At 46.5% G+C, this 15,259-nt stretch overlaps 2 protein-coding genes and 1 long non-coding RNA gene across 4 annotated transcripts; all 3 read left to right on the top strand.

Annotated features, from left to right (window-relative positions):
• Window positions 1-2,060: 2,060 nt before the first annotated feature.
• LOC117850067 (peptide-N4-(N-acetyl-beta-glucosaminyl)asparagine amidase A) lies at window positions 2,061-4,317 on the top strand. The gene has a single exon (XM_034731847.2). The coding sequence runs from the start codon at window positions 2,189-2,191 to the stop codon at window positions 4,073-4,075; it is 1,887 nt and encodes a 628-aa protein (XP_034587738.1). The 5' UTR covers window positions 2,061-2,188; the 3' UTR covers window positions 4,076-4,317.
• Window positions 4,318-4,771: 454 nt separating this feature from the next.
• On the top strand, window positions 4,772-9,406 carry LOC117850068 (uncharacterized). 2 transcript variants are annotated; one of them, XM_034731849.2, is made up of 9 exons: window positions 4,772-4,986; window positions 5,079-5,138; window positions 5,992-6,124; window positions 6,639-7,042; window positions 7,285-7,458; window positions 7,565-7,681; window positions 8,265-8,444; window positions 8,538-8,584; window positions 8,670-9,406. In XM_034731849.2, exons 2-9 carry the CDS (start codon window positions 5,091-5,093, stop codon window positions 9,253-9,255), a joined length of 1,689 nt encoding a protein of 562 aa, XP_034587740.1. In that variant the 5' UTR covers window positions 4,772-4,986; window positions 5,079-5,090; the 3' UTR covers window positions 9,256-9,406. The 2 variants fall into 2 exon arrangements, with proteins under 2 accessions (XP_034587740.1, XP_034587739.1); XM_034731848.2 differs by having other exon boundaries at window positions 4,773-4,981.
• A 4,357-nt stretch (window positions 9,407-13,763) lies between these two features.
• LOC117847864 (uncharacterized) lies at window positions 13,764-14,582 on the top strand. Its single transcript, XR_004638727.2, has 2 exons — window positions 13,764-14,230; window positions 14,343-14,582. It is a non-coding gene; the product is annotated as an uncharacterized lncRNA (long non-coding RNA).
• The last annotated feature ends 677 nt before the right edge of the window (window positions 14,583-15,259 follow it).

Genomic DNA, 15,259 nt, shown 5'->3' with positions numbered 1-15,259 from the left:
CGGGGCCCGAGGACAGGCCGGTCTCTCCTTCGCTCCGGCCGGCGTAGGCCATGAGTACCCTGCGGCGAATGGGAGCGAGCCGCCCGCACTGTAGCTTGTACAGTGTGGTCGTGCACGGGTGCTTGCGACGGGTTGCGTGAGGAGCGCGGTCATCCCTTCCCTCCGCTAGGCCTGCGGCGTATTTATGGCAAGGCCGACGGGGGGACCCACAGGATTTTGTCTGTCTTGCCCACCTGGACCGCATCCGAGGGGGATGCCTGCCCCTGGGGTCCCAGCGAGCCCGACCCCTATGCTTGGGGTCGGACGAGGCGGAACCTTGTTGCGAGGGGTCGGGCGCCTCCGACCCTTAGGCCGCAGTCGGACGAGGCGGAGGCCTCGTTGAAGGGGGTGGGACGTTCCCGATCCTGGGGCCGCAGTCGGACGAGGCGGAAGCTTTGTCGAGGGAGGTCGGGCGTTCCCGACCCTGAGGCCGTGGTCGGGCGAGGCGGAGCTTTGATCATGCTTAGGTGGGCTCGGGCCTTCGTGTCTGCTTCTTTAAGCGGTATTTTAGGGGATCATTAATATTCCCCCCCAACAGAGACGAAGCGGCCCGGCGAGGCCCCTGCCTGGGCGGGCGGTGCGGAGTAGCAGCAGTAACAATAATGATGGAGATGAGCGGAGGGCTAGCGATTACTATGGTGAGATAGCTGAGGCCAGAGCGAGAAGGCACGGTAGCTGGAGTCACGCCACTGCTTGTAGGCAGGTGGTGGAGTGAAGCGAAAATGGATGAGGAGCAATGGGATAAGGAGGGAAAAAAAGATAATAAAAGAAAAAGAATATAAAGAGGAAAACGAAGAGAAGGTAAAAACAAGAAGAGAAAAAAATTATAGGTTAATCCATATTATACTTTTTAATTTTTTTCATCACCCATCCTAAAAAATATTTCTATTTACTTTTTTATTTTACATGAACTAAAATTATAAACCGATTAAGCTTAACAACCAAGTCATTCATCGAGAGGTATATTGGACATTTGACTTCTCCAATCTATTGATTAAAAGCAGGTGAAGCCATTTCGCCAAACACTTTCCAAAACAGCTCCGTCTACATTAGAGAAGTCGCTCCACCAGAGAAACTGAACCGGAACCGTTTTAGGAGAAGCTAAAGCCCTGCCACCAAACGGGCCTTACTGAGGCCCTCTTTGGTAGGGCTTCGGGAGGGGTTTCTCCGCCAGCTTCACCCGAAGCCCTACCAAACAACAGTAGCGCAAAAGGCTTCGGGGAAAAGCTCCTGAAATCCCGCTGACCGGAGCCAAGAGACGGAGCGAGAGCAAAAAAACTAGCTCCCCGCGGCTTCTTCCTCTCCCGCAGCTGCCCCAGTAATTTGTGCTCCTTAAATTCACAAAAATTACACTCAAAATGCCATTTTGTGCAAGATTGAACTAACCTGAGAACTCTGCGGCCCGCCGGACCTGCCATGGCTAACCTTAGCGCGCGGCCTGACAGCCCCGGGGTCGCAGCAATGCAGTGGCGCTAGAGCAGCAGGGAGCCCATGACGCAGGGCAGCGAGGTAGCGCCATGGCGGGGTTGGAGCAGCAGAGGAGCGCGCGCAGCACGGGACGCCAGGGAGCGGAGGAAGCGATGCAGATGAAAGAGACGGACGAGCAGGACCGAAGAAGATAAGGTTGCCCGCGCCAGAGGGAGTGGATAAAGAAGGGAGAAAAATAAGAAAAATAAGAATAAAGAAAGGAGGGGAAAAAAAGGAAGGGAACGTAGAAAAAGAAAAAAAGAAAAATAAGGAAGAAAAAAAGGACCTCTCACGTAGCTACATAATTATGGGTAGACAGCACATTTCGCTCATATTTATTTTTTAAATTTCTAATGAACTCAAATTTTAAACTAATGCTAATCATCCAATTTATTAATTCAAACAATTCACATAGCTAAGGGCGTAGGACATTTGATCTCTCACGTCCATTCCAAAAATATAGGAGAAGCTGTTTTGCCAAATACTTTATAAAATAGTTTTAGCTTTAACGAAGAAGCTGCTCCACCATAGAAGCCGCAGCCGGAACCATTTCACCCACAACCGCACCCTTACCGAAGCATCCCTGAATCCTCCTCCCGCGACAAAGGGGACAGGGCCAGGCAGACAAGCTCTCACGCATCTCGGATTCTCGCATCGCCTCGCCTCGCCGACGCCGCGCAAGATGCCGCTACGCGCGCCGCCTCTCCTCCTCCACCTTGTACTGCTCCTCCTCGTTCCCGCTCTCGCCGACGTCCCCGACCGCTACTCCTCTCCGCGCACGGGCGCGAGCGCCGGCGGCGGGCTCGGTAATTCGCCCGCGCGGGAGTACCTCGACCCCACCTACCCGGCCCCGCGGCCGCCGCCGTTGGCGCCGTCCTGCGTCGTGCCCGTGCTCTCCTACTCCTTCGCCAACACCTACGGCGCCCCCCCCGCCACGGCCGCGTACGCGCCGCCCGCGGGGTGCCCCGCGCCCTGGTCTCTCGTCGTGCTCTCCTTCTCCGTCGCCATCGCCGGGGACCAGTACGACCGCGTCGCCGCCGTCTGGCTCGACGGCGCCGAGCTCCTCCGCACCACCACCGCTGAGCCTACCCCCGACGGCGTCCGCTGGAGAGTCCGCAAGGACGTGACCCGCCACTCCGCGCTCCTCCGTTCCCCAACCGGCGGCGTGCTCTCCGTCATGCTCGAGAACCTCGTCAACGACCAGTACACCGGCGTGTACAACGTCAGCGTCTCCTTCGAGTTCCATGGCGCCCCTTCTTACCTCGCGGACGCGGGATTCTCCGCCGGCGCCGGCGCCGTCGATCGCAAGCCGGCGACTCCGACGCTGCCGGAGTCGTACTTCCAGCCGGCGGACCTGATCCTGCCGGTATCGGAGGCCACGGGCAACAGCAGCGGCTTCTGGTTCCGCATCCAGAACTCGTCGGACTCGCGCTCCAAGATCGTGACCATTCCGTCGAGCACCTACCGCGCGGTCCTGGAAGTCTTCGTGTCCCCGCACTCCAACGACGAGTTCTGGTACTCCAACCCGCCGGACATCTACATCCGCGAGAACAACCTCACCACCGGGCGGGGCAACGCCGCGTACCGCGAGGTCGTCGTGAGCGTGGACCGCCACTTCGCCGGCTCGTTCGTGCCGTTCCCGGTCATCTACACGGGCGGCATCAACCCGCTGTTCTGGCAGCCCGTGGCGGCGCTGGGCGCGTTCGACCTCCCGACCTACGACGTCGAGCTGACCCCGTTCCTGGGCCTCCTGGTCGACGGCAAGCCCCACGAGATCGCCCTCAGCGTGGTGGACGGCATCGCCGAGTGGCTCGTCGACGCCAACCTGCACCTGTGGCTGGACCCGGCTTCGTCGAGCGTGTCGGCCGCGCTCGGCTCGCACAGCACGCCGCGGCTGTCCATCACCCGCCGGTACATCACGCGGCTCCTGGACGGGAGCTTCGAGATCGGCGCCAAGAGGAAGTACCGCTTCAGCGGGTGGGTGAAGTCGTCGTTCGGCAACTTCACGACGGAGGTGGAGGCAGAGCTGAAGGCGACGAGCCTGGTGGAGTTCAGCGACCAGGGCCGGAACAAGACCGTCCGTCTGCAGGCGGAGCAGGACACGGAGGTCACCGTCCGGTCGTCCGAGACGCGGCGGGAGGTGGGCAAGGTGGAGACGGAGGCCAAGTTCCCGCTGTGGCTGGAGATGGTGACCGAGGACGGCGAGAACGGCACGTACGTGATGAGGACGAACCTGACGCACTCCCTGAGCGTCGAGACGGAGGCCGAGGCACAAGGGCTGTTCGAGCGCGAGACGAAGCTCGCCGACGAGCAGGTCGCCGTGGGGTGGATGCTCGTGAGGGATCACAGCGTGCTCAACGGGTCCGCGGCCACGACGCAGGCTTACCGGTACAGCGACGACGCCGGGCGGTACGAGCGGGCCATCGACACGCTGGACGGCGCCGTGCTGAGCGACAACGTGACAGAGAGCTCCCGCGGGCTGGATGTCGCTGCCTCGAGCGCTTGCTGCCGCGGGAGGAGGTGCCATGGCATCGTGGCGGCCAAGTGCTCGGACATTGCTGCGATGTGAGAGGCCATCTATGGCATGGGAATCAAATTCCTCAGACTTCAGAGTGAGTCGTTCTTCATGCAAAGATGGCGGTTTTGCTTCCGGTGTGAAACCGGTGTACTTGAGCTTTTTGGGTGCCTGCTGTTTGTACTATGAGTAGCGAAGTGCACGCGTGGCCGAAATTGTCAGTAGTTTTGTATACCCTGGATAAAATAAGACGTTTCCGAAAAAGTTAATAAAATGGGGGTTGCCTTGTTGGCTAATCTTTTAGGCGAGTTGGTCAGACTGCAAATTTTGTCCATGTGTTTTGCCTATGTTCTCGACAAGCAAACATTACAAAATCCTGATTGATCCCATCTGGTGGTACTCCTAATCCTATTTGGTTTGATTACCTTTGTGATCAGGTAACTGATCCAGCCAAACCAAACGGAACGGCACAACAACAGCGACGAGCCGGAAAAATCAGCCATAGGCAAACCGTTCGCCTTTCGACCTTCGTCGCAGAGCAAATGGAAAAAGGAGCGTGCCGTGAAGGGGGACCCTGGTACGTACAATAATTATGCGATCGCAGTGTACAATGTGTAATGGACACCGTACGGTCAGCTGATCAAGGGGCGGCAGCAGAGCACCAATAGGCCGCCGTGCGCCTCCTCGTCTCCCGGCCCGCGCGCCAATAGGCCCCACCTCAGGACCGATTGCGCCAACGCTTTCCCAGTTCCCTACGCCCCGCGTTGCGTGACCACCCTGCCCTTCAATAAGTAGCAACTAGCAACAGCAACAGCAACAGCTCCGCCGCCCAAGCCAAAAACCCTCTCCACCTTCCGGACTCCTCAACGAATTCCCCGTCCAAATCCTCTGTCTGCTTCCCGGCGGCCGCGCCCGATCAAGACGAGCGCGCGCACGACGGGCGCGTCTTCTTCCTCCGAGGTTAGGTCGACCCCGATTCCTGCTGCCTGATTCGCTACTCCTTGGGGCTAGCGATCTCTAATACTCGATCGCCTGCGATTTCGCTTGTGGTTTGCAGGGTGGGGTAACGATGGCGGAGAACTTAGTCCTCGACGGACTCCTCGAGGTGTTCCCGCATGTGAGTTCCTGCCGAATAATCCAGTCCGTGTAGTTACCTCCTCGGCTCCTCTTGATCGATTGATTCCGGTTGTCTGCTGCTGAGCTTAGATGAGTAATAAATAAAGAAACAAAATACTGATCTGCTGCATGGAGTAGTGCGCGGTGTTTTATCTGGACAGTTTGTCAAGTTGTGGTGCGAATGCGCGATCGAGTATCGGGGTAGTAACGCTGCTGATTGTGTGTCATTGTCTGCGTTGACAAAGTCCAAACCAACTATTAAGCATACTTAGCGAAGAAGGTTATATTGACCGGTTTTTAAATTCGAAGAGGACATTTGTAACCAAACGGCAGACGACTAGGGAATGCCATTCGGCATAGCTTTAGCTGTGGAATCATGATCACGATGAACTTCTAATGGACGCCTCTTAATAAAAGTTTATACCTTTTTTACTGTGTTTGCCATACTTGTTCATCATTTATCAAACTGATATAGAGAGAATCGTGTAGTTCATTTTTTTATTGAGCTTGTTATTCTAATATACTATATACTCTTTCATACTGCTGGTGATTATATTATATCAGGAAACTGGAACGTTTTGGGTTACTATTTGCTCATACATTGGACAATTAAAGATCTTTCAGCCTATTTAAAGTATCCATCGATCTAGTTGTCTGCTTTTCTGAAAGTAAAAATTAGGCAACCTTTTCTGGAATCTTATATGTTTCACACTGAAATTTTGTAAAACGTAGGACAGTCTCTAGATTTTATTAGGTGACACTCTCTTTGGATTTACCGTTATTTCAGTTTATTAGTTGTATGTGCTCTTAGAAATTTCCTGTTTCTTGAATCCTAATTTGATATATATATGCAGATTGACTTCTCGACACTAATAGAAGTTTCCATACAATTTAAGGATGACATTGATAGGGCTGCAGATTATGTCATCCAGAATGTCCTCCCAAATGTCGTAGATATTCATCCAAACACAAATGAAGATATTCATGGTAAAGTTCAATCATATTATTTTAAGTACTTGTTGCTTACTTTAAAGAATATTAAACAAAACACCATTCAGTTTATATCATTTATATCTTTTTATGCTGCATGTTACTTTTGTTTGACTAAAACATGCCAAAACCTACCTTGATGCATATTTATCTTTCTGTTGATACGTTGGATCAATGGTTTGCTGGACAGTTCTCTCTACCCGATAAAGCACAGTGCTTTTCCCTGTGGGTTGATTGATCTCCAGCAAACCTTTTCCTGTGGATTTGATGTTATCTCTTTGTTTTTGGCTCCTGGAAATTTGACATATTCTGACTGTCAATGACTACTTGGCATATATTCTTCCAGTGCTTCTAATATGGAATACTAGCTTTACTGCTAGTGCTGCCATATATCCTTGGAATTGTAATCCTTTATAAAATGTGTTGCTCAATGAAGAAGTAAAATATGTTAATGTCATTGCTTCATTTTTCTTTGCATTTCACTTTTGGTGTTGACAAAATTCTGTCTCAGGACATCAGCAGGCATTTGATGACACAAACACTCAGTTAGGGCTCGATCCAGACAATACAGCTTCAAGTTCGGTACAGTTTGACCAGACCAACAAAACCGCAGTTGAAAAGGAAGATACCCTCATGGCAAAACAATTGAAGCCATCACTGACTGGTTTATGCCCTGAAGTTTTTGATGTTCCATCAACATCTGGTCAAAATTGCATATCTGAAGAATTCAGTTCTGACTGCCTGCTAGCTGATTCCCACCTGCATGCCTCTTCTGAGAGGTACTCAGAAAATTCTGCTTCTGAAGGTGACATGTCGCTGCATGATGATGGTTCACCTCATGTGGCCCTAAGATCAAGCTATTCTTTTAACCTTGAGGCCCTTGATAATGTTATTGCTGATGAACATTACAAAAAGGTAAACTATTCTCTTTTCTTTTAAGTGAGACAACATAATAACTTGTAGAGTTGTATCAAATGAAAACAATCTTTCACAATTGAGAAGAGTTGTGGAACCAATGCTAATTTCATGCAGTATGCCAGTATGTAACAATGATCCGAGAGCACCAGAATCTTCATGCAGTTGACTGTGCAGGCATATATTTATTATGCGGTTTCTTTGTGAGCTGACTGGTATTTCTCTATTCATGTATGACACAGAATGCTTTGATGTCAAATGTTGCTGCAATAAGTGAAATGCTACAGGAGGTAGAGCTAAATGAAAAAAACACAAAACGTGCTATTTCAGAAGCTAGCCTAGCTGGCAATGATATCCTTGTGAAGGTGGAGGAACTAAAAGAGATGACAACTCTTGCAGTGGAAAATAACAACAAGGTTGTACATTTGATAACTTTCTTATGAGTACTGTTAACATTTTTGTGGTACTTATTATATATATTGTTTTGTTGGTTGTCTGAAAAAGTAAATGTTTTTTATGCAGGTGGCAGGGGAGATTTTTGCTGAAAAATCTATTCTTGAAACAGAAGCACAGGAGCTTCAAACTCGGCTGTTCAACATTTCTGAAGAAACAAAAAGCTTCGTGTTGACTATCGATGAGGTAAATTGGAATTGCACAGTGTTATTCATGTGTTTTTTTTTTAAAATTGTAAATATAGAAAATAAACACTTTCTAAGTCAGTATAGGGTACGCTAAAACAAAGGGTAGTTTAAAACTTCCAAATTAAGTGATGTTTCATTTGGACCTTCCTTTCTGGTGCATAATTGTCAATAGCTCCCCAACTTATGCGTTCTCTGCGCTTGCCTATACTGGTAATGCCGGTTGGTTCAGATCATGGATGCACCTCCAATTTTAAGTTGAGGCTCATTGCACATTTGGAAATTGTGTTAGTTTTTATTTTCCTTGTTTCAATTGCCATTTTTCTGGACATTACTTTTAATCCAAGTCAGGTGGTGAATGGAAATGTTTTTCTAGTACTATATGAGTTTATTCATATTAGGAATCTCTGTCTAAGTTCTTGACATCATAATATAACTTAGATTCTTCTGGTTCAAACGTTCTTCTTAAAAGCATACTTGGAATCTCTGTCTAAGTTCTTGACATCATAATATAACTTAGATTCTTCTGGTTCAAACGTTCTTCTTAAAATCATACATTCATACTTCTCATTGATGCTATGAAGATGCATAACACTCTTCAAACAAGACTTGCTGCCGCGGAAGCAGAAAGAGTGGCTGCTGAGAAGGCAAAACTTGAAAGAGAAGCATTAGCTCAGAAAAGTCTAAAAGAACAGGAACTCTCACTTGAAGCTGCACAAGGGCACTATAAAAGGCTGGAACAACAAGCACAGGAGAATGCAAAGGTAACATCACTGAATTTTCGTCAGAATAACAGTATAGCTTGATTCATACTTTAGTAACCAATGGCTAATATGCATGAATTTGATTTGATACAGCTGAGAGAGTTACTGACAGACAGAGGCCATGTTGTTGATGCATTGCAGTAAGTTTTCTAAAAGTTTGATATGGTTCTAAATATTGGAACCTTTTTTTAAAAAAAAACTGATATACCTTTTTCTTTAATCTAGTGGGGAAATGCTTGGAATCTTTGAGAGCATAACGCAACTTAAGCCAAGAGTGGATATGCAGCTTCCAGTTGATGAACAATGGCAACATGTTTCGTCAAGCTTGTCTAGCACTGCTGTTGATGAAACAGTACAACAAGTTCCAGTGGTCTTGTCTAGCTCGGCTGTTGATAAACCACTACAACAACCTCCATCGATCTTGTCTAGCTCGGCTGTGGATGAACCACTGCGGCAAGTTTCACCGATCTCGGCTTTTGATGAACAACTGCATCAAGTTTCATCAATCTTGTCTAGCTCAGTTTCATCAATCTTGTCTAGCTCGGCCTTTGACAAGCCACTACAACTAGTTTCATCAAGATTGTCAAGTTCGGTGAGATCAGCCAGATCAGACGGAAGTTTCGTTGCATCATTAGCATCCAAGAGCAGCTGGTCGTCTGCTGAAGAATCGAATGTAAGTTTGATGGATGATGAGAGGACTGCTGGTGTTTCTGTTGGCGATTTTGCGTTGGACGACAGCTGGGATGTAGTCGACGATGTAGAGACCATCGAGGCCCCAATTAGAGTCAAGAGTACACCTATGCTGCTCTAGGTTTACTAACCAGTATTTTCTCTCTCTTCAAGAACAATTTATTGGCAGTTGTGCCTTAAATCATATCTTTGTCGGGTTGTACACTAAAGAGTCACATCGGATATTCGAACGCTAATTAGAAGGATTAAACATGAGCTAATTATAAAACTAACTACAGAACTCCTATACTAATTCGCGAGACGAATCTATTAAGCCTAATTAATCCATCATTAGCAAATGGTTACTGTAGCACCACATTGTCAAATCATGGACTAATTAGGCTTAATATATTCGTCTCGCGAATTAGACTCCATCTGTGCAATTAGTTTTATAATTAGACTATATTTAATACTTCTAATTAGTATCAACACATCCGATGTGACAGGTACGAGGGTGTATCCAAACACCTCCTAAGGCATGTTTGGATGGGGGTGTTAAAAGGGATGTGTTCAATTTTAACACCCCAATTTCATAAACACCTCAAGGGGGTGTTAAAAGTTGTTAAACTTGTTAAAAGTGGTCCTCCTCTTCATTTTTTCCCACCATTGCCTCCTTCTCTCCTCCCTCTCTCTCCGCCGGCCATAAATGAGGGGGTAACGGAGTTATTTTCCACCAAAGGTGTTAAAGTTTAACACACCATCCAAACACCCCAACATGTTAAACTTTAGGGTATCCAAACAGGCCCTAAGAAGTCATAATTTATAGTGTTTATGGGCCTGTTTGGGAAGGGGTGTTAAAGTTTAACACCCCATTTAACACCTTTTTAACAAAATGGCTGCCAAACACTTGTGTTAAAATAGTAGTGTTAAAATTTAACACCTCTATTTTTATAAACACATGGAGGGGGTGTTAAAATTTGCTAAAGGTGTTAAAAGTGGTCCCCTTCCCACTTATTCCCTGGTTGTCCCCCCTCTCTCTCCTTCTCTCTCTCCTACCCACCGCCAACGCGTCCTTTCTCCCGCATCTGTCCCCCACTCCTTCCCCTCCCACATCTGTTCCCCACCCTCCCCTCCCGAATCGCTTCCTCCGCGCCCGCCGCCATCTTCCTCCACGCCCGCATCTATCTCGATAACTAATTGGTGGAGAATTTAGAGACTAAGACCTTGTTTGGATACCCCGTGTTAAAGTTTAACAAGTGTTAAAGTTTTAACACTCTCAAATGGAGTGCTAAAGTTTAACACATTGGGGTGTTTGGATGTTATGGTAAACTTTAACACCTTTGGTGGGAAATGACTCCATTGCCCCCATATTTATGGCCGGCGGAGAGAGAGGGAGGAGAGAGAAGGGGCAATGGCGGGAAAAAGTGGAGAGGGGACCATTTTGAACAAGTTTAACAACTTTAACACCCCTTGAGGTGTTTATGAAATTGAAGGTGTTAAACTTTAGCACATCCCTTTTAACATATGTGTTTGGGAGGCAATATGATAAAAAGATGTTAAAAGTCCAAACAGGACCTGATATACTGCCGCCGCCCTGTATCATGGCGATATCTTGATGCTGTTTACACGTTGCGTCCAATCGTTGTTCATTCTGGAACTGGCTGACGTACGTGAGGCAAGGCACGGCGTAAAGACTTGCGCAGCAGAGGTTCCGAGGAGCAGAAAACTGACTATCTATGTTCTAGTTGTAACTGGCAATGAAAAACTAATATCTAGTGTCAATATAAGTGCAAGTAGTTCACAGCGCCACAGCGGGAATTCTGTTCCTAGGACTAAGGACATCACACAGAAACTGCATTGAATCCGTTGATCAACTTGCTAACATGAACAGCGGAACTGCATCTTCAATGCATTAGTGCTGCGCCTCCTCAGCAGAGGGACTCACCCACTTTCACGCTGAATGGGCTTTCTACGGTTGATGCACGTTACGCCGTGTCATACCGTGCCTCTCCTACCTTAGAGGAGCCGGTTCCGTTTATTCTTGTTTGGTGTTGTTGACCTTGTCTTATGGAGGCCTGCACAGCGATTGCTTCTGCTACGGGAGCGTTTGGTTCCCTTGCTTATTTTTAGCACGTGTCATATTAAATATTTAGATACTAATTAGAAGTATTAAACGTAGACTATTTACAAAATCCATTATATAAGTGGAGGCTAAACGGCAAGATGAATCTATTAAGCCTAATTAATCCATCATTAGCAAATATTTACTGTAGCAACACATTGTCAAATCATGGACTAATTAGGTTTAATAGATTCGTCTCGCCGTTTAGCCTCCACTTATGTAATGGGTTTTGTAAATAGTCTACGTTTAATATTCCTAATTAGTATCTAAACATTCGATGTGACGGGTGCTAAAAATAAGTAAAAGGAATTAAACCAGACAGTTTATTGTACTTTGTGTTGCTAGTCTTCCTGTCAGCAAAAAATAGCACGCAAGACATCTCGCGGATCGCGGGGGTTAGCAATCTCTCTCTCTAAAAAAAGAAAAATAGCACGCAAGATTGCAAGAATGAAAATTCTCTGTACCAATGGAGGGTGCAGGCCTGCAGGGTGCTTTATTGCATTGGATCTTGCTTGGAAGGAAAGTCCCAATCACGCGCGCGGATTACTTTACCGTAATCTTGCCATAGCTAGCCTCTTCTACTTCTACATGGTACGGTTCCACGCTTCCAGCTCACATCCAACCCAGCCTTGTTTGGGAGGGAGGGCTAAACTTTATCCCTATCATATCAAATGTTCGGATGCTAATTAAGAGGATTAAACATGAGCTAATTATAAAACTAATAGCAAAACCCCTAGGCTAAATCACGAGGAATCTATTAAGCCTAATTAATCCATCATTAGCGAATGGTTACTGTAGCGCCACATTGTCAAATCATGAACTAATTAGGCTTAATAGATTCGTCTCGCGATTTAATCTAGAGGTTGTGCAATTAGTTTTGTAATTAATTTATATATAATACTCCTAATTAGTGTTCAAACATCCGATGTGAATCTCCCAAACACCATAGTCCAAAATCCAAACGATCCAATACGAGGGACAACCGGCCTACGTGATGACTATGTTCTTGTCCGTTGCGATCTCTGGATGCCTATTGTTTCCTGCAATGCATAAAGCTCCGTTCGGATACCTCATGCTAAAATTTAGCACCTGTCATATCAAATGTTTGGATGCTAATTATGAGTATTAAACATAGGCTAATTATAAAACTAATTGCATAGATGGAGTCTAATTCGCGAGACGAATCTATCAAACCTAATTAGTCCATGATTTGACAATATGCTGCTATACAGTAACCATTTGCTAATGATGGATTAATTAGGCTTAATAGATTTGTCTCGCGAATTAGCACAGGGGTTCTGCAATTAGTTTTATAATTAGCTCATGTTTAGTCATCCTAATTAGCATCCGAACATCCGATGTGACACTGCTAAAGTTTAGCATCTGATATCCAAACAACCCCTGAGTATACATCATCATCTTGTTTTCTTGACATCGAAATTGTAGTATGCAAGTATAAACTGTGTATTGACAAAGAGACAAATACTGTAGCAGGTCGCCCTAAGCTGTTACTGAACGAAGCTACTGTTGCTACTACTTCCGCCAACTCTACGTCACTAGATGAAAGCAACAAGGTTTACGTGATATTTTGTGAGGCGTTGCAGTGCGATTACTTCGGTCATGGATTGCAGAATTGCTACTGTTGCCCGGATGGACATTCCAAAGAGAATTGCCACTTGACCATGGAAGACTGCAGGGCTACATGTGCGGTGTGCAACCCTAGATGTCCGACACAGCCGTCCCTTCAATGATCAAGAAGATCAACTGCCGCATGCAGCAAGGAAGGATTACATTACATGAATAAGGTGATGCGTGATTCTAAAATTAACCGTGCTGCCCAACACAATTAATGCTCTTATAGTCTTATGCATGTAATATATACAAGATTGATGAACCTATCGTTTGTTATCAAAGATTAATGCTACATGGTCTATCTTACACCATTATGCCGCATCCCTGCTGGAATGTTAGAGATTTCATGAATCTTAATGGCGTGGTTGGTTGCATGCACCCCAGCCACACTCGTGGTATGCAGGCTCCTGCTGTTTGGTTGCCTCTGTTACCTTCTAGGCCTGGCTCAGAGAACGCAAAATGGGCCTCTCGTCCTGGCATCCTGCCGATAGGGAGCCAGGCTCGCTATTGGAAGCACTTCCCCAATTATTTATGTAATCATAAGTGATTAGTGAATATATCAAGTGATATTAGTATATTTTAAAGAATATTAATTAAGATGTAATAAGATCGAATAACAGATATACGACAATAGTTACACAAAATAAGTATCAAAATGATAATGTTTTATCCTTTTTATCTCATGCAAATGCAACATATTTTCGTGGACAACCATACGTCATCTCTTCTCAGTTAGGTTAATCAAACCAAACAATGTGCCATTACATGCACACAACTCGGCTAAGCTAAGTCTGGTTCCCGGATAAGAGGTAAAATTTTTATATAATCATAATCATAAGTGTAGGATGAAAATAACGAAGTATCTAATAGGATCATACATTGATAGTAACAACAAATTAAACTTTACAATACTACATTCCAAAATCCCGATCTAGTCTCGAAGTCCAATCAATTGCGCTAACCATGACGGGCGAGGTCGGCGACGGCACGAGCGCGAGCGGCGCCAGCCGCAAACACGTCATCTCGGCTCGTCCTCGCGCAGTTCGTGGGAACGGGAAGGCATCCGAATATCCGATGATGTCCTGGTCGCCAGGCGCGCGACGTCGCCGGATAAGTGACTGGCCTCCGCCTTCCGGGGCGCATCAGCCACCGCGTGGGGCACGCCTCGCCGCGTGTGGGCGCGGCCAGCACCGGCCGGCGGGCACACTTGGTGGCCGAAGCTCCAAGCGTCGGCCGCCGGGCCACTATATATTGCCCCCATCTACTCAAACGCTACATGCCTGAAGCAGATGCCTCAGCGTAACACACGGGATCGGAGGAGGGAGTTGTCCAAGTTTCTTGTCACTTGTTCCTTCGGCTTCAGGTACATCTCTTTTGTCTTTTGCCCCCGATCTCGGTTCTGTTTCTTAAGGGAGAGTTGGTTCTGTTTCTTCAGGGAGAGTTTGTTTACTGATACGCCTTGTTTGGATGGACAGGGAGAAATTTTGGTCTAAATTTAAGCACCTGGCAGTTCGTCCCAGACAAGCAAACTGTGATATGATCAAATATTCAATTTTGATGTAAAATATGGATCCGGATCAGTTTATTTTTGTTCAGGTCTCACATGACACTCAGGTCAGCATAGAACTAAGGAAAGCTTACATTCCATCGGTGTTTTGAGAGGTGTACTGTTTAGCATTTGGGAGCATACAGAAGAACTATTCAGCATTTAAGCATATCACGTTCTAAAAAAAATTTGGTAGTGCTTTGTGCTAGCTTGTCGCAAAATCAAACTGCCCAAAAAAAATTCTTTTTAATTTAAAATGTTAGTAAGCATATTTCTATGTTTCCTTGCGTGACAATGAAAAGCTCGGCGATCGACTTCCAGTACTGGTCGGGAACCCCTTCAGTACCGGAGGTCCGACCAGTATCGCTTCTTCGGTATTAAATGCCATGGATGAGCTCAATTTTTTAATAGTGCATGTAGATTTTCCTTGTTTTAGTTTCTGTATATATCATGCCATACGGTACAATTAGTTATCCAGCTTTATCATGTTTTATGAAATACCTTCTGCTTTGTTCTAAAGGGGTTTAAACTCCCACAAGGTAAAACTTTGTTCCCTTTGAAATTGAAGTATATATGTTAGCCCCCTGTTTCTGTTTGTTTCCACCATCACCACCTCCTTCAGACTACAAACCAGATGCTCGCCATTGGGGCTCTGGTCTTTTATGTTCTCGGTACACATGCAGAAAAAGAATGTTAATGGACCGTACCCTGAATTGCATCACCAGTGTGGCACATTCAATCAAGTGCATATGCATAACAGGAATTCTGGCGGCCAAGCTACTCTGTTTGCAACATGCATAAACCTCGTGGCTGGGTGGCTTCAACCTGTCACTTTCCAGTAACACC

This window comes from Setaria viridis, chromosome 3 (genome assembly GCF_005286985.2).
Source record: "Setaria viridis chromosome 3, Setaria_viridis_v4.0, whole genome shotgun sequence".
Taxonomy (NCBI): Eukaryota; Viridiplantae; Streptophyta; class Magnoliopsida; order Poales; family Poaceae; genus Setaria; species Setaria viridis.
This window is presented reverse-complemented; position numbering and strand designations above follow the sequence as displayed.